This window comes from Phycodurus eques, chromosome 3 (genome assembly GCF_024500275.1).
Source record: "Phycodurus eques isolate BA_2022a chromosome 3, UOR_Pequ_1.1, whole genome shotgun sequence".
Lineage (NCBI taxonomy): Eukaryota > Metazoa > Chordata > Actinopteri > Syngnathiformes > Syngnathidae > Phycodurus > Phycodurus eques.
The window spans coordinates 22,406,189-22,424,369 of record NC_084527.1 but is presented as its reverse complement, the minus strand read 5'-3'; the positions used below and the strand labels follow the sequence as shown (position 1 = coordinate 22,424,369).

Genomic DNA, 18,181 nt, shown 5'->3' with positions numbered 1-18,181 from the left:
AAGTCTACCACCATCTGTCCCTCCAAGTTCCTTTCCTAGATGCCATACTTACCCATCACTTCTTTTCACCCCTGTTTCCTTCACTAATATGTCCATTACAATCTGCACCAATCACGACTCTCTCTGTCTGAGATGCTCTGAACTACTTTGTCTAGCTCCTTCCAGAATTTCTCTTTCACCTCTATGTCAAATCATACTTGTGGGGCAGAGCCACTAATCACATTGTAAATACCACCTTCAAATTCAAGTTTCAACCTCACTCGATCTGATACTCTTTTCACCTCCAAGACATTCTTAGTGAACTCTTCCTTTAAATTAACTCCATTTATCTTCCCATCTACGCCATGGTGAAAAAATTGGGACCCTGCCCAGAAAATTCTAGCCTTACTGCCTTTCCACCTACACACACACAATATATCAACCTTTCTCCAAATCATCATGTCAACCAATTCCCAAGCTTTTCTTGTCATAGTCCCCACATTCAGTTCCAGGGTCTGTGCTTTCCTTTTCTCTTTCTGCCTTAGAATCAATTTTCCACCTCTCCTTTGTCTTCGACCCACAGTAGCTGAATTTTCCTGCAAGTTAATGGCGACGGTGGTGGACGTTGGCCATGACCGATCCGGTATGGAATTGTTTGGATGAACGCCCATATTTGTTTGCCAAAGTTTTATGCCGGATGCACATCCTGACGCAAACCACTGCATTTTTCCGGGCTTGGGACCGACCTACAGTTGGAACTGTGGCCATCTACAACGCCATCTTCAGGCGAAAAAAGCCGCAATTGCAATCTTTTACGGTGGAACGCAGAGTTGCATATACGGGGGCGCGACCGTGAAGCCAACTTCAGCGTCGTAAATTCTCTACTCTAGGAGAGCCGTTTTAAAGGCAACACTGAAACGATAAAGAACGATAAAACGCTGCTTCCGTGTGGTGGACGCCATTTTTGTCTTCCTCGACTTGGCCTCATCACCCCCCACGTGATGGTGCGTATTCCGGAAGTCGATGTGATTGCGGAAGTGTTCGGATGTTGTAGGCTAAGTTGCTTCAGCGATCTGGTTTGCGATTCTGGAATCAGATCTCGATTTGGTTTAGATATATGTAGGTGCTCCATTTTACACCGCGACCAGGTAAGAAATTCGTCACGGGACCTGCGCGCCAGTTTTGTGCCGCGTTCCTGTCCGTTTATGTCGAAGAAATAGCCTGGATTAGCTACATGCGGCTAACGCGTAATCGACAGCATGCAGTCATTTGACTGTTTTAAATTAGTCATTTCGCAGCACGATGAGAGAGAAAAGTATCAAATCTCAATAACGGACGCATCCATAGTAGTTCGATTAGTGTGATGTCACTAAATGACGTTTAAAGTAACCTTGAGTCGTATGTCACATACAAAAAGTTCCCAAATAAATTAAACCTTGGCTCTAGATATGTTCTCACACTTCCAGCGGTGGAAAAGTACCATATAAGGTCTGTTATAAACGCTTTAGCTGTCCAATAGAATAGATAAATTTCCCATTGAGCCTTGCCTCACATTTTACATTACAAAAATCTCACAACTCACACATTTCCTTACTTAATGTGTAATCTGGACCTGTTCACTTGAACACAAGGCTATTATTCGATTTTATCAATGGCAACAGGTGGAAACAGGTTAATTGTACTTTCTGCCATATTGTAGAAGAGTATTTAATTGTTCTGCCTGCTACTACATGTTGCTGGCATAGATAGATGAACAAAGATATATTATTTGCCGTAAATAAAGGGTTTTCAGACCAATGTAGTAAAACTGGATAACTTCCCTCACTATATGATCTCTTGCAGCGCATTAGTCACTGGACTAGATTTACTGTGGTGTCACCTATATCAGGGTTTTGAAACTGGAGTTTGGGGACCCGCTGTGCTCTGCGAGCTGCAGCTTGGGGTTCCGCAAAATAATTTTCCATACATTTTTATGTCATGTCATTTCAAACCGGAACTGGCAGCAAATGAAACCAACATAATAAACCAATTAGTCCTCCCTGCTTTTGCTTTGGGCCATTATGAGGACATCCCTGAAGAACAAATGGCATGTTATTACAGCAAAAAAGTTTTTGTTTTTTTTCTGAGAGCAGAAGATGTATTTTTTTGAGAATATAATGTAATGGACATAAAGTTTTATTTTTGAAATTCACTTGTTAAAATGACTTTTTACCTTTTTTTTTTTTTTTTTTTTTTTTTAAACTTATGGCTATTGTCTGTAACTTTTGGACTCCAAAGCTTGAATTCAGCATTACAACAATAGAACAGAGCTGTCACTTCAATATGATGTAAGCAATGCATGTTATGTCCAAGTATGATTATAATTCTATAATAAAAAAATCTATAATAAGTATAATTCTACGACAGTTTTATTATGTTTTGACGGACTGACGGTAGGGGAAAAAAAGATGGAATCTTTGGAAGAAGTAATTTTTGTAAATTCCCTATCATTGCTGCGTTTTGTGGCTGCATTGTTCAGTGCTGAATTTCATTTATTTTACGTCAGGCACCTCGTTGGTCACCGAAGGCCTCGAAAAGACTCGCAGCAATTATTTTCAATTTAGTTAGTGTCGTTGTTTACACAGTAATTATTACATGATTATTTTCTGCTACAGAAACGCAAAATGATAATGTTTAGTGAGCTTTTTACAACCGTGCTTTGCCCATTGCTGGGTCAAATGCGTAATTTCCATGCCCTCATTTCCATTACGTCATTTGCAGTGCACCACCCACTGAGCCAGTGCGGGAAATTAATTGAGTATTCACTAAATATAAAATTGAAAAATACAGCAAGTTGTTAGAGGAGCTGACAGACTTAATCAGCATTGTCATCCCCTTTAGTAGTAGCTTGGGTGAAAATGACTTTTGTTTTATTGACAAAACAAGGTAGTGGATTGCAGATTTGAATATCGTAACATTCCAACTTTATTCTCCTAACATAAAAAAAAGTATTCATTTGTTATCATAACATAACAACAACTATTTTCCCCTCTAAACAGGCACCTTTATATTTCCTATGGCATCTAGTGGTACATGGTAAAATCCTCCCTAGTAAGGGGTCCCTGGACCCAGAATGTTTGAGAAACCTGGTCCTATGTAAATGCTCAGTTTTTAATGTGTCAGGTAGGGCTGCAGCTATCAAATATTTTTGGAATCATGTATTCTACCGATTCTCCCATTGATTAATCGCGTAATTGGATAAAAACTGATTTTTAATTTGCTTTGTTCTACATTATAACATCTGCGTGTGAGGTGCAAGTATTATTTTCATCTACTTGGGGTCACCATCTTCACGTTCCACTTTAGTATCTGTGACTTTGAATGTGTATGGCTTTAAAAGGTAAGTGACGTGGGCGACAGGGAGTCTATAGTCCATCAGTGATCCCTGCAAGGCTTTGAGGCAGAGATTAAACATGTCATAACATTTTTCGAGTTATTCAGTTAATCGTTGCAGCCCTAGTTTCATGTTTGTAGTGTTCCAAGTTGGGCTGTGGAAATGGTGGACCACAGTGACGTCAGTCTACCGCCAGAGGAGCGCGTCCGCATCCTCACCAAGAAGGGGAGCTCGGTTGACATCAGTGATGAGGTGCCACCGCGCCGCTACTTCCGCTCGGGCGTGGAGATGATCCGCATGGCCAACGTCTATGCGGAGGAGGGAAACATTGAGTGGGCCTTCGTCCTCTACAACAAGTACATCACGTAAGAGATGCTGCTCCAGGCGTTTGTGCAGATGTTCTTGGGGAGTCTGACCTTATTGTTGCCCCCACCCCACCGCACCCGAAGGCTCTTCATAGAAAAGCTTCCCAAGCATCGGGATTACAAAACGGCTAATATTCCAGAGAAGAAAGACAACCTTAAGGTACGTGCAGAATGTTTCCTGGCTCTTTTTATTTTTCCTTCTAATTTGTTTTATCCTCCAGAAATTGAAGGATGTGGCTTTTCCTCAAGCTGAAGTCCTGAAGAAAGCACTTCTCAAGAGATTTGAACAAGACTATGCTCAGTATTGTGTCAAGAAGGTAAGCACGACTTGTATACCAAACTGCAAAATAAAAGGAGATTAATGGTTGGCAAAACAATCACCTTGAGCAGCCACATTCCACATCTTAGCAGGCTGGATTTACACCATACGGTTCAAGTGATGTGAAATTTTATCTAAATATCAGTGGCGATGTTGTATTCTGTACTCGTACATGGAAATATCCTCCGATACTATAACAGCAACACCACTTTACCCGCCTGACTTTACGATTGTGCTCTCCCAAAACACAACACAAAACAAAGAGAATTACACAGTTTATTTAAACACACACCTTCCTCGTAAAAAAAAAAAAATCCCCTAGTTTAATGCTAACAAAGTATGTGACGCGCCATATACAGGCTATAGACTCAATATGGCACGTTTGAGGTGGACATACATTAAATATAATGTAACTATGTACAGTATAGAACATTATATATGACACTGTGACCCTTCCAGAAAGCGGAAGAGGAGGCTCAGGTTCTGCAGCGGGCACTGAACGCCGAACGGGAGCGTGTGGCCGAGATGCAGCGGCGGCAGCAGGAGCAGGAACAGTTCAGTGCCTTTGAGGAGATGATCCGACGCCAGGACTTGGAGCGAGAGCGCCAACGTGTTCTCCTGGAGTTCGCCGAGCCCTCCGCACCTTCCCCGGACACACTGCTCATCCCGGGCATCCAGGGCCCGCCTGTCATCTCACCCACCCCACCGCACAGCCCCTGGGATCCGTCTGGGAACCGTCCTCCATCCTCCGTAGCCCCGCCCAGCTTCGACCGCTCCCTTAAACCCGGGTCGCTGGTCAGCCCCGGGAACAACGGTAAGTTTGTGGGATGTAAAGCTGAGATGATTTCTGTGGAGCCCCATACATGGGGGAAAAAAAATATTGTGGCCACAATATAGATTTGACATCCGCACAATATGCTAAATTGTAACCACGCAAAACAAATTTGTGGCCACGAAGTAGGTATAATGTGTGCACAAAATACAAATTGTTAATCTAATTCCTGAACACTTCCTGGAGCCCACTTTCTCGAGAAACCGGAAGGTAGAGAGGAAATTCCGTTCATTTTATCATACATGCTTGGTGCATTTATTACAGGGATATATTCTAGACCAGGGGTGTCAAACTCCTTTTTGTTGCAGGCTACATCGTAGTTATAGGTTCCCTCGGAGGCCCGTTATGACTGAACCCGTACACAGTGGGTACGGAAAGTATTCAGACTCCCTTAAAACTTTCAGTTATATTGCAGCAATTTGCTAAAGTCATTTAAGTATTTTTTTTTCCTCAATGTATAGAAAGCAACCCATATTGACAAAAAAAAAACTGAATTGTTGACATTTTTGCAGATTTATTAAAAAAGAAAAACTTAAATATCACAGAGCCATAAGTATTTAGACCCTTTGATGTGACACTCATATATTTAACTCTGGTGCTGTCCATTTCTTCTGATCATCCTTGAGATGGTGCTACACCTTCATTGGAATCGATCTGTGTTTGATTATACTGACTTGATTAGGAAAGCCACACACCTGTCTATATAAGCCCTTACAACTCACAGTGCATGTCAGAGCAAATGAGAATCATGAGGTCAAGGGAACTGCCTGAAGAGCTCAGAGAGAGAATTGTGGCAAGACACAGATCTGGCCAAGGTTATAAAAACATTCTGCTGCACTTAAGGTTCCTAAGAGCACAGTGGCCTCCATAATCCTTAAATGGAAGACGTTTAGGGCGACCAGAAGAGCTGAGCTTTGTGAGAGAGGTAAAGAAGAACCCAAAAATCATTGTGGCTGAGGTCCAGAGATGCAGTCTGGAGATGGAAGAAAGTTCAAGAAAGTCAACCATCACTGCAGCCCTCCACCAGTCGGGGCTTTATGGCAGAGTGGCCCAACGGAAGCCTCTCCTCGGTACAAGACACATGAAAGCCCCCATGGAGTTTGCTAGAAAACACCTCAAGGACTCGAAGATGGTGAGAAATAAGATTTTCTGGTCTGATGAGACCAATATACAACTTTATTTACCTTAATTCTAAGCGGTATGCAGGGAGAAAACCAGGCACTGCTCATCACCTGTCCAATACAGTCCCAACAGTGAAGCATGGTGGTGGCAGCATGTGGGGGTGTTTTTCAGCTGCAGGGACAGAACGACTGGTTGCAATCGAAGCAAAGATGAATGCGGCCAAGTACAGGGATATCCTGGATGAAAACCTTCTCCAGAGTGCTTAGGACCTCAGACTAGGCCAAAGGTTCACCTTCAAACAAGACAATGACCCTAAGTACACAGCTAAAATAACGAGGGAGTGGCTTCAGAACAACTCCGTGACTGTTTTTGAATGGCCCAGGCAGAGCCCTGACTTAAACCCAATGGAGGATCTCTGGAGAGACCTGAAAATGGCTGTCCACCAACGTTCACCATCGAACCTGACAGAACTGGAGAGGATCTGCAAGGAGGAATTCCAGAGGATCCCCAAATCCAGGTGTGAAAAACTTGTTGGATCATTAGCAAATTGCTGCACTATAACAAGGAGTGAAAAATGTAAGGGGGTCTGACTACTTTCCGTACCCACTGTAAATGTATGGTTGCCTCATATTATTACACGTACACAAAAAAAAATTTGATGGATAACATCAATCCATTTTCATCCGCTTCTCCTCACTAGGGTCGTGGGCGTGCTGGAGCCTATCCCAGCTATCATCTGGCAGGAGGCGGGGTACACCCTGAACTGGTTGCCAGCCAATCGCAGGGCACATACAAACAAACGACCATTTGCATTCACATTCACACCTACGGGCAATTTAGAGTCGTCAATAAAAACCTACCATGCATGTTTTTGGGATGTGGGAGGAAACTGGAGTGCCCGGAGAAAACCCACGCAGGCACGGGGAGAACATGCAAACCCCACACAGGCGTGGTCGGGTATTGAACCCCGGTCCTCAGAACTGTGAGGCAGACGCTCAAACCAGTCGTACACCGTGCCGTTGATGGATAAAAAAATTTTTAAATCATAAGGCAGTAAAATAGTTGTTTGTTCAATTATTATTCATTTTATTTTGAAAGGGAGATTGGTGACAAAAAATGCTTACAATATCGCAAAGTTACTAAAAGTGAAGACAATTAGTAGTTTTGGTTTTCAAGCAAGAAACATGAATCGTTGCACGATTTGCTTTCGCTGGCCACATAAAATTATGTAGCGGGCCGGATTTGGCCTGTGGGCCTTGAGTTTTACACCTGTGTTCTTGACCTCAGGTCAAAATTTGTGATTTAAAGACCAGATTCAAAATATATGTATAGTTTTACTCCTCCAATGCTGAGAAAAGAAGACTCACTCGCAGACGCGTAGTTGTCCAAATATGACACATAGAGGAAAATTTAACCGTGTATATTTAAAGACCAGAATGTTAAACCAAACTATCGTTTCGACTCATGAAAGTGTGCAAGCTTAATGCTAACATATAATACGAAACGTCATAGACGGGCTAACAGAAATGAGCCGAGATGTTATAGTAATTCTAAAACTTCAAACAACTGCTACTTTGACACACATGGACGACGAGCAACAGAACATGAACGCACAAGCATATTTTCTCTCTGCTCTGTGGGAACATCATCTACTACTGGAGTTTTGTTGGGGGCCTTCTCTGCCTCTTCTTCTTGCTTTTAATTGTGCTGCATCTCTTCCAGTAGACTTGAGTGCTGCCTGGCAGTTTGTAGCATAAAGTGTAAATTTGGACTTGCCCTGACAGTATACAGTACTGTAAAAACCCATACGAGCAATCGCTTAAAAATCTGGAATATAGCAGGGGCACGAAAGGTGAACCACGATGTAGCGGGGGTTCACTGTATTGTATTGTAACCCTATTTCCATTTGCCTACCCAAACGTCCAGAGACATTCATGTGAATGACCCACAAATTGGTATTTCATGCATGTTATGCCTATTTCGTGGCCACAAATTAGCATTTTTTGCTCACATTATTGTGGCCACAGTTAAAAAAGGCCTGTGTCATGTGTAAGGCCATGTCATGTCGTAATTTTCTTCTTCCCGCTGTCGGCAGATCTGACGGTGGATCCCCTCCGTCAGCTGTTGGTGCCGTTGGAACTGTGTCAGAGTTTCCTGCGGCTGGCCGAGGCAAACACCAGCCGGGCTGTTGAAACCTGTGGCATCCTCTGCGGGAAACTGGTAAAACCTGATATCATACTACAGTGGTGCCTCGACTTAGGAGTTTGAAACACTTATATTCCAAATCATATTTCCTCATTGAAATTAATGGAAATACTAATAAATCTATTTACCAACCTCAAAAAAAAGATTTTTTTTTTTTAACTTTTTAAAAATATGATAGCACTCTACAGTATTCAGGGCTCGACAGTAACTTTTGCACTGGTAGCACTGTTGCAACCAACTTTTTCAGTTGGTCGCACCAGCACATGATTTAGTCACACCCTTTTTTTGGGATGTACAGCGTGGACATGCATGCTGATGAATAGTTGTCTTAATTGGCATACCGTAGTTTTATAAAGTAAAGATTGACAGTGACTCGAGATATGATATTTGCTAAATATTTTCTTGGGAACAAGAAGTTTGTCTGCAACAAGCAGTGGCTGACAACACAGGTCAATTATGTTATATAAAGGGGGAATTCATATTTGAAATCATGGCTAAACTATAAAGATTTGTTAACAAAATGCCTACCTGATCAACACTAGTCATACAACCCTAATTCCAATGAAGTTGGGACGTAGTGTTAAACATAAATAAAAACAGAATACAATGATTTGAAAATCATCTTCAACCTATATTTAATTGAATACACTACAAAGACAAGATATTTAATGTTCAAACTGATAAATGTTACTGTTTTTAGCAAATAATCATTAACTTGGAATTTTATGGCTCCAACATGTTCCAAAAAAGCTGGGACAGGTGGCAAAAAAGACTGAGAAAGTTGAGGAATGCTAATCAAACACCTGTTTGGAACATCCCACAGGTGAACAGGCTAATTGGGAACAGGCTGGGTGCCATGATTGGGTATAAAAGGAGCTTCCCTGAATTGCTCAGTCATTCACAAGCATAGATGGGGCGAGGTGCACCTCTTTGTGTGTGAGAAAATAGTCGAACAGTTTAAGGACAATGTTCCTCAATGTACAATTGCAAGGAATTTAGGGATTTCATCATCTACGGTCCATAATATCATCAAAAGGTTCAGAGAATCTGGAGAAATCACTGCATGGAGGCGGCAAGGCCGAAAACCAACATCGAATGCCCGTGACCTTTGATCCCTCAGGTGGCACTGCATCAAAAACCAACATCAAAGGATATCACCACATGGGCTCAGGAACACTTCAGAAAACCAATGTCAGTAAATACAGTTCGGCGATACATCCGTAAGTGCAACTTGAAACTCTTCTATGCAAAGCAAAAGCCATTTATCAACAACACCCAGAAACGCCGCTGGGTTCTCTGGGCCCGAGCTGATCTAAGATGGACTGATGCAAAGTGGAAAAGTGTTCTGTGGTCCGACGAGTCCACATTTCAAATTGTTTTTGGAAATTGTGGACGTCGTGTCCTTTGGGCCAAAGACGAAAAGAACCATCCGGACTGTTATGGACGCAAATTTAAAAGCCAGCATGTGGATGGTATGGGGCTGTGTTAGTGCCAATGGCATGGGTAACTTACACATCGGTGAAGGCACCATTAATGGTGAAAGGTACATACAGGTTTTGGAGAAACATATGCTGCCTTCCAAGGAATGTATTTTTCATGGACGCCCCTGCTTATTTCAGCAAGACAATGCCAAACCACATTCTGCACGTGTTACAACAGCGTGGCTTCGTAGTAAAAGAGTGTGGGTACTAGACTGGCCCTGCCTGCAGTCCAGACCTGTCTTCATTGAAAATGTGTGGCGCATTATGAAGCGTAAAATACGATAACGGAGACCCCGGACTGTTGAACAGCTGAAGCTGTACATCAAGCAAGAATGGGAAAGAATTCCACCTACAAAGCTTCAACAATTAGTGTCCTCAGTTCCCAAACGTTTATTGAATGTTGTTAAAAGTAAAAGGTGATGTAACACAATTGTAAACATGACCCTGTCCCAGCTTTTTTGGAACGTGTTGCAGACATAAAATTCTAAGTTAATGATTTTTTTCTAAAAACAATAAGGTTTATCAGTTTGAACATTAAATATCTTGTCTTTGTAGTGTATTCAACTAAATATAGGTTTAACATTATTTGCAAATCATTGTGTTCTGTTTTTATTTATGTTTAACACAACGTCCGAACTTCATTGGAATTTGGGTTGTGCATGATGAAACTCTTATTTGTCTGGAATGCCAATCACCTTGGTAAAACTTGATTCCAATTACAAACTACATTTTATTTTTTACATTTGTCTATGAACTGAGGATAAGGAATATATGCCTGTGAGTGTTGTTATATTGTCTTGACTGCATGTGTTGCTACTGTTTGTGTTCAAATTTTGTGATTTTAAACAGGGACAGTTTAAACAGGAACAGTTGCTTCCAACAGAAATTCTGCCTTTTACAGCTCTATTATATGAAAAATATTTTTTCCTATAAACAATATAATCTCTCATAATATAAAAATCTTAAGAAATACAACTTCTGTAAAATAAATAATAATTATATATATATATATATATATATATATGTGTGTGTGTGTGTGTGTGTATATATATATATATATATATATATATATATATATATATATATATACATATATATATATATATATATATATATATATATATATATGTATATATATATACATATATATATATATATATGTATATATATATATATATGTATATATATATATATGTATATATATATATATATGTATATATATATATATATATATATATATATATATATTTAAAAAATCACTTCAAATCTGATTTCACTTTTGGAAAAATAAGACTATTGTAAAAAAATTTTCATGTATTTATGAAATGCATCTGTGACGCAAATCTTTGACTTACACCCTTGCCATTCAACACTGAAGGCAGCATGTTTTGTTGTTTTTACATGTCAAAATTTACAGTAGTTATCATCTTTTAAAATTTTTATGACCAGTAAGAACTTTACTGTTAATGTTTTTGTGTGTTAAAATCACATCTCTGTTGCAAATCTTGACATTACACCTCTGCTACAAGTCAATAAATTTCAGTCAATATGTTTTGGTATTGTTACATTTCAATGTTAACAGTTTTACTATGTTTTGAAGGATACGTGTCATTTCTGTGCCATCATTTCTGTGCTGTCATTTCTGTGCCGTCATTTACAGTGTGCCACCAACCGGGCACGGGAGAAATGAATAGGGCATTCCCTCAATATAAAAAAATATGTAATGACAAATACAGCAAGATGTTAGAGGAGCTGAATGGCGTAATCAGCATTGTGTCATCTCCTGTAGAAGTGGCTTGGGTGAAAAATACTTTTTTATTTTTTATGTATTTATTTATTTTTTGTTTTGTTTTAAATAAGCCCAAAAACTTGTGGATTATATCTTGTTATAAATGAGATTTGAATGGTATTGGTGGAAAAAGTCTGACCAAGTATTCCTGATTTGTAACTTTCTAGACCAGAAATACATTCACAGTGACACACGTCATCGTTCCCAAGCAGTCTGGTGGTCACGACTATTGCGACACGGAGAACGAGGAGGAGCTCTTCCTCATACAGGACCAGTATGATCTCATCACCTTGGGCTGGATCCATGTGAGTCAGTTAATCTCCCAGTCAGAAGCATCTCTCAGTGCAGTTGTACGCCAATGCAAACTTTAAAAACCTGTCGCGCTGATGTTAGCGTTAGCCTTGTGACGCACGCCGCACAATCATTCAGTTTGACATCGGAGGAGGAGGTGTGGAGCAGCCAAGCTAAGCTGCTTCCTATCACTCATGTGGGAGTCCAGCGATGATACATTATAGCCAAAACATTCAAACACGATTCACAGAAATTAAAGTCCTTTGTTCCAAGAAGTTGGTGAGTAATATTTGGTGCAGCTGACATCAAGCTAATGGGAATGGCAGCAAAACCGGAAGTAGAACCCTATCAAAACAACAAGTAACTGGCAGAGTTAAACATCAACATTGTAGAAAGTCAAACCCTTCCAAAAATAAAAGCAGCAGCCAAGCTAGGTATCAACATTAGAGGAAGTCAAAGCCTACCACAATAAAACCTGTAAACATTGGAGGAAGTCACAGTCTACCAAATGAAAACCAGTAATAGGTAGAGCTGTACATCACTATAAGAGGAAGTCGATATCTACCAAAAAAAAAGACAGCAAACATCATTAGCCGAAGTCAAAATCTACCAAAATAAAACCAGTAACAGCGCTGAATGTCAACATCAACGCAATCTACTCGAACAAAACTAGTAACAGTGCAAACATCAACATTAGCCAAAGTCAAAACCTACCAAAATAAAACCGATAACAGCCCTAAACATCAACACTGGAGGAAGTCAAAACTTATCACAATAAAATAATAAATGGCGCCAAACATCGAGATTGGGAGGAAGTCGACACCAAGCCACAAAAAAAGCAGCTAACATCAACATTGGAGAAAGTAAAAAAAATAAAACCATTAACAGTACTGAACATCAACACTGGAGGAAGCTGAAACCTATCAATTTAAAACCAGAAACCGCTAAACATCAGCATTGGCAGGAAGTTGAAACCTACCAAAACAAAAACAGCTAATATCAACATTGTAAGAAGGCGAAACCCACCAAAATGAAATTGGTAAAAGCGCTAAACATCAACACTGGAGGAGCTTGAAACCTATCAATATAAAACCAGAAATGGCACTAAAAATCAGGATTAGGAATAGTGATGCACTGCAATTTCTGCAAATTCAGCGGCCAAAATAAGATCAAAAGTGCAATTTCAGTTTTGGACTATTTTGTCACCAAAATAAATCGGCCAAAATAACGTTGATGCTGCTAACTCATAGCTTTTCTGCGGCCAATATGAATATATATACAATATGACTAGATCTAATTCTAAAAGATGTGCATCCCGTGCCTACGTGGTGGCCATAATGAATGTGGGGCATTGATATGGCGGCCATATAATGATGGTTTTATCTATTGTCTATTGTGACGTAGAGCACAGAGAGAGAGAAGAGAGAGAAAGAAAGAAAGAAAGAGAAAGAGAGGCATGGTGGCTGTGTTAACTCTAAGGAATAGAAAACAAGACTCTGGAGTCAGGAAAATGCTATTTTTGGGAAAGTAAACTTTTTTTTTGTCAAGCTGTATGCCTTTGGCATCGGATTTGGAACTAAGAAGCACACTAATTCCTTGCGGCTCACGAAAGCAACTCACCTAGGATGAGTACTGTCCGTCACCATGAACAAGCACACCGGCGTGGTAAGTTTGGATAAAATGTGAAACTTTAAAACATTTTCAAGTTTTTCCTACTTATTTCCAATAACTTTGTACTGTATTGGACTATTTAGGCCACGAAAAACTACAAAACAATAATTTTGTAGTGTATAGTAGTATGGGTGCATATGAGCTCAAAAAAAGTGCTTTAATGTAACGGACAATCTGCTATATCCGACCACCCTCCCGCCTCTTATTAATCCATTCTATCAAGGTTCCACTGTACTGAATTATATGATAACTTTAGACAGCTACATAAACACAGGAGCATTTTGAGCAGGAGCACAAAAAGAGCATTCAAGAGAAGCCATTTGGCTGCAAATCCGTCCACAGATTGACGCAATTAATACATTAAAATAACAAATATTTAAGTACTATTACTATATTGACTATATATTTTTATATTGAAGAACTATTACAATTATAGAGTAATGATTATGTTGTGAAACTGAACAGTACGTAGAATTATTTTGCACGTGTTACAACAGCGTGGCTTCGTAGTAAAAGAGTGCGGGTACTAGACTGGCCTTCCTGCAGTCCAGACCTGTCTCCCATTGAAAATGTGTGGCGCATTATGAAGCGTAAAATACGATAACGGAGACCCCAGACTGTTGAACAGCTGAAGCTGTACATCAAGCAAGAATGGGAAAGAATTCCACCTACAAAGCTTCAACAATTAGTGTCATCAGTTCCCAAACGTTAATTGAAGGTGATGTAACACAGTGGTAAACATGACCCTGTCCCAGCTTTTTTGGAACGTGTTGCAGACATAAAATTCTAAGTTAATGATTATTTTCTAAAAACAATAATGTTTATCAGTTTGAACATTAAATATCTTGTCTTTGTAGTGTATTCAACTAAATATAGGTTTAACATGATTTGCAAATCATTGTAATCTGTTTTTATTTATGTTTAACACAACGTCCGAACTTCATTGGAATTTGGGTTGTGCATGAGGAAACTCTTATTTGTCTGGAATGCCAATCACCTTGGTCAAACTTGATGCCAATTGCAAACTACGTTTTATTTTTTTACATTTGTCTAACTGAGGATACGGAATATATGCCTGTGAGTGTTGTTATATTGTCTTGACTGCTTGTGTTGCTACCGTTTGTGTTCAAATTTTGTGATTTTAAACAGGGACAGTTTAAACAAGGACAGTTGCTTCCAACAGAAATTCTGCCTTTTACAGTTCTATTATATGAAAAATATTTTAACAAATTCAGTTGAATTGATAAGTTCTTTCAGTGTTTCGGTTTTCGGCCTTGGCCTTGACCCCCCCCCCCCCCCAAAGTTTCGGTTTCGGGCAAGAACTTACCATTCGGCGCATCACTAATTACGAGGAAGTCGAAATCTACCAAAATACACATTTTATTTTATTGTTTCTTTTGTGTTTTGTTTTTTGGTCAATTTGTATTGCTTTTTAATTATGCATTATTATTTATCATATTCATTTTAGTTATTTGAATTTGTTTTTTCCTTTCATCTTCATAGACTCACCCAACCCAGACGGCATTCCTGTCCAGTGTGGACCTGCACACACACTGCTCGTACCAGATGATGCTGCCTGAAGCCATCGCCATCGTCTGCTCGCCCAAGTTCAACGAGTGAGTTCTGCCTGTTGACAAAAGAACAAATTGGTGCTGTCGACAAAAATAAATAACAAAATGGTTGTCTATTTTTTCCCAGGATTGGTTACTTCAGACTGACAGATCGGGGAACGAATGAGATCTCCTCGTGTAAGCAGAAGGGCTTTCACCCTCACAGTAAAGACCCACCTCTATTTACAGTGAGTACATTTCACTACACAAACCTAGAAAATACAGGTACATCTCAATACATTACAATAATGTCAAAAGCTTAATTTAGTTAGGCAGTTCAATTAAAAAAGTAAGACTCATAGAGATGCACTACATGCACTCAGAGTAAGATATTTCATAAATATTTGTATAATTTGGATGATTATTGCTTACAAAAAATAAAAACCCAAAATTCACAATCTTTAGAAACTAGACTATGTATTACAATAAAGAAACAATGAAAATTATTTTTTATGTAGAAATTAGGTAGGAATTTGCTGTTACAGACTTATTGTAAAGCTGATTTGAGTATAGTTTTCTTTAAAAGAAAATCAACAGAAAATATTCCAGAAGGACGAAGTAAAAACATATTTTCAGACAGTTATGCAAATTTATTGAAAATGTAAACATTTAAACATCATAGGTAGATAAATATTCACACCCTTGCCTTAATATTTTGTTGAAGCACCTTTGGGAGCAATCACAGCCTCAAGTCTCTTCGATCTTGGCACACCTGTTTTGGGCATTTTCTTCCATTCTTCTCTACCGATCCTCTCAAGGTCAGTCAGGTTGGACAGGCAGCGTTGGTTGACAGCCATTTTTAGGTCTTTCCGGAGATGTTCGATTGGATTCAATTCCGGGCTCTACCTGGGCCACAAGTCGCCCAGTTCCTGCAGCAGAAAAACATCCCCACACCATGATGCTGCCACCACTATGCTTTACAGTAGGGATGGTGTTAGCCAGGTGATGAGCACTTCCTCTTTTTCTCCAGATATGACACTTGCAATTCAGGCCAAAAAGTTCTATATTGGTTTCATCAGACCAGAGAATTTTGTTTCTGAAGGTCTGAGAATCCTTAAGGGCACAAATATCGATCAGGCCGATAAAATCGGTCTAAAGTCTAATGATCAGTGGAAATCAGATGCATCTGAGCTTAAGTTTGAATGTCATAGCAAAAGGTGTGACCTATTATGTTTGAATGTTTACATTTTTTTTTAATTGACACAAATATCTGAAAATATTTTTACTTTGTCGTTATGGGATATTCTATGTAGAATGTTTAATTTTTTGATTTTATTTTTTTAAAAGAAAACTATGCTCAAATCAGGTCTAAAATAAGTCTATACCATAGCAAAATGTGGAAAACATGAAGGGGTGTGAATACTTTCTGTACTTGTTGTGGATCATTTTGTCGAACCCTAAGTTAAGTTAGTCTTTAGTGAGGACTATTTTCGTTTCACTGACTGACAAGCTCACAATGAGTTTGCTGGTTCACAATGCATGCAAAATTAATGTGATAGAAAAATTTCGCCACTAATCCCATGGGCTACTCATCAAATCCATTGACACTAGTTTTAAAAGAGGTGGTAAGCGAAACACATCTTGGAATTTGTTATTGCTTGTGTAGTAACTGGTTAATATTTAGCAATTGACTATACAGTCCAAATCTCATAAATAAAGGTAGTTATCATGCTGGGGAGATAATTGTTGTAACAAAAACATTGGTCTTTTAGGTTTATTTAGATTTTTGCAATATCAGATTGCACGGGGCGATCTCACACAGGGCGCCATTCAAGCCAGCAACGCCACTGAGTGGTTTTATAGTATCAGTGAATTTTTAGTAACAGTATCGATACCGATAGTTGGTATCAGTGCATCCCAAGTTGAAACCTACCAAGTGAAACCATGAAAAACACAAAACATCAACATCGGGAGGATGTGGAAATGTACCGATCGCACAATCCCTGTGTTGAGATTTTCACGTTGTAAATATGTCTATAATTCATTATCTTTAGGGTATTTTGATGAGAGCATGCCACAGACATGTTATAATGATCCTATTAATTGTTTTAAATTGTGTGAAGAAAAGCTTAATATTTCTCCCTGAAATGAAATAAATTTGTGTCTTCTTGAACGCAGCACGCCGACCACATCACCATCTCCAATGACGCTGTCTCTGTGATGGATTTGCGGTGATTTTAGGATTTTATTTTATTTTTTTCCTTCTACCGGTCCTCCTCACGCTCCTTCTCCGTCGAGGACACTCAGACTGTTTTATCACATCATCATATTTGTTTTAAGGACGTGTGTTCATCTCGTTCTGCGGATTAGAAGTGTTTTCCAAGGGAACATAAAAAAAAAAAAAAAAAAAAAGAACACTATCGTCATTATCGCACTTTTATCCACTTTGTTGTCTGCGTTCTGAATGTGTGTGTGTTCTTCTACAAGTTTCCTCCTGACATATTCAAGTGCCAAGGGTGACGATGTGGCTAACATTGGTTGTTCAGACAGCAGATTTGATATTGTTAAAGGCGGTTGGAACTCAGGTGAAAACACATCAAACATGAACTTTTTTTAAAGGGCATTGGTAGAAGCTTGTGATCCTTGTGTGTCCTTGCTTCAGAGAGCGTGAATGTATAACTCCACTAACTTCCCCACTCCTTGTTTTCTCCTCTCAAGGATTGTTTTGCGACCCTCGTGTTGAGATCATTGTGAAGAATTATACCCCTCCATGTGCATATGCAAATATCTTGCGTCGATGAAATGCCAAGAGGAAATAAACGTAACTGTATATGATTTTGGCATGTTTGTCTCCTTTCCTCTGTCATCAACAGCGTGAATGACAATGTTTACATTTAACACCAATTTTTGTTTGTTTGTTTTTTTGTGTAAAAAGATATACTGAATATACAATTTTTGTTTTGTATCAAAGAAAAAGTCACTCAATTTGGACCTGTTCTTTGATGTAATGATTACCATGTGCCTTGTTTATTTAAAATGTATACTAATTCATGGTGTGCTTTAATAATAAAATGTATGCAGTTCAAAGTGACTTGTAGTGTGATAGTCTGGACCAATGTCAATTGTGCAAATGGTGCAGATACTTCTCAGGCACGTGAGTGACCAGTATTGGGCAACAAAAGATATGTAAGTAGTGTAGATTGT

General features: G+C 39.3%; 1 protein-coding gene across 2 annotated transcripts; it reads left to right on the top strand.

Moving 5' to 3' along the window:
• The first annotated feature begins 1,003 nt into the window (after positions 1–1,003).
• LOC133400668 (STAM-binding protein-like A) lies at positions 1,004–18,181 on the top strand. 2 transcript variants are annotated; one of them, XR_009768370.1, is made up of 11 exons: positions 1,004–1,127; positions 3,493–3,717; positions 3,802–3,877; positions 3,939–4,034; positions 4,496–4,850; positions 8,086–8,210; positions 11,633–11,770; positions 14,931–15,043; positions 15,126–15,225; positions 15,796–15,979; positions 17,156–17,236. XR_009768370.1 is itself a non-coding variant. In XM_061673534.1 (10 exons), the coding sequence occupies exons 2-10, from the start codon at positions 3,515–3,517 to the stop codon at positions 17,210–17,212; spliced, it is 1,263 nt and encodes a 420-aa protein (XP_061529518.1). In that variant the 5' UTR covers positions 1,004–1,127; positions 3,493–3,514; the 3' UTR covers positions 17,213–18,181. The 2 variants fall into 2 exon arrangements, 1 of the variants encoding a protein (XP_061529518.1); XM_061673534.1 differs by lacking the exon at positions 15,796–15,979 and having other exon boundaries at positions 17,156–18,181.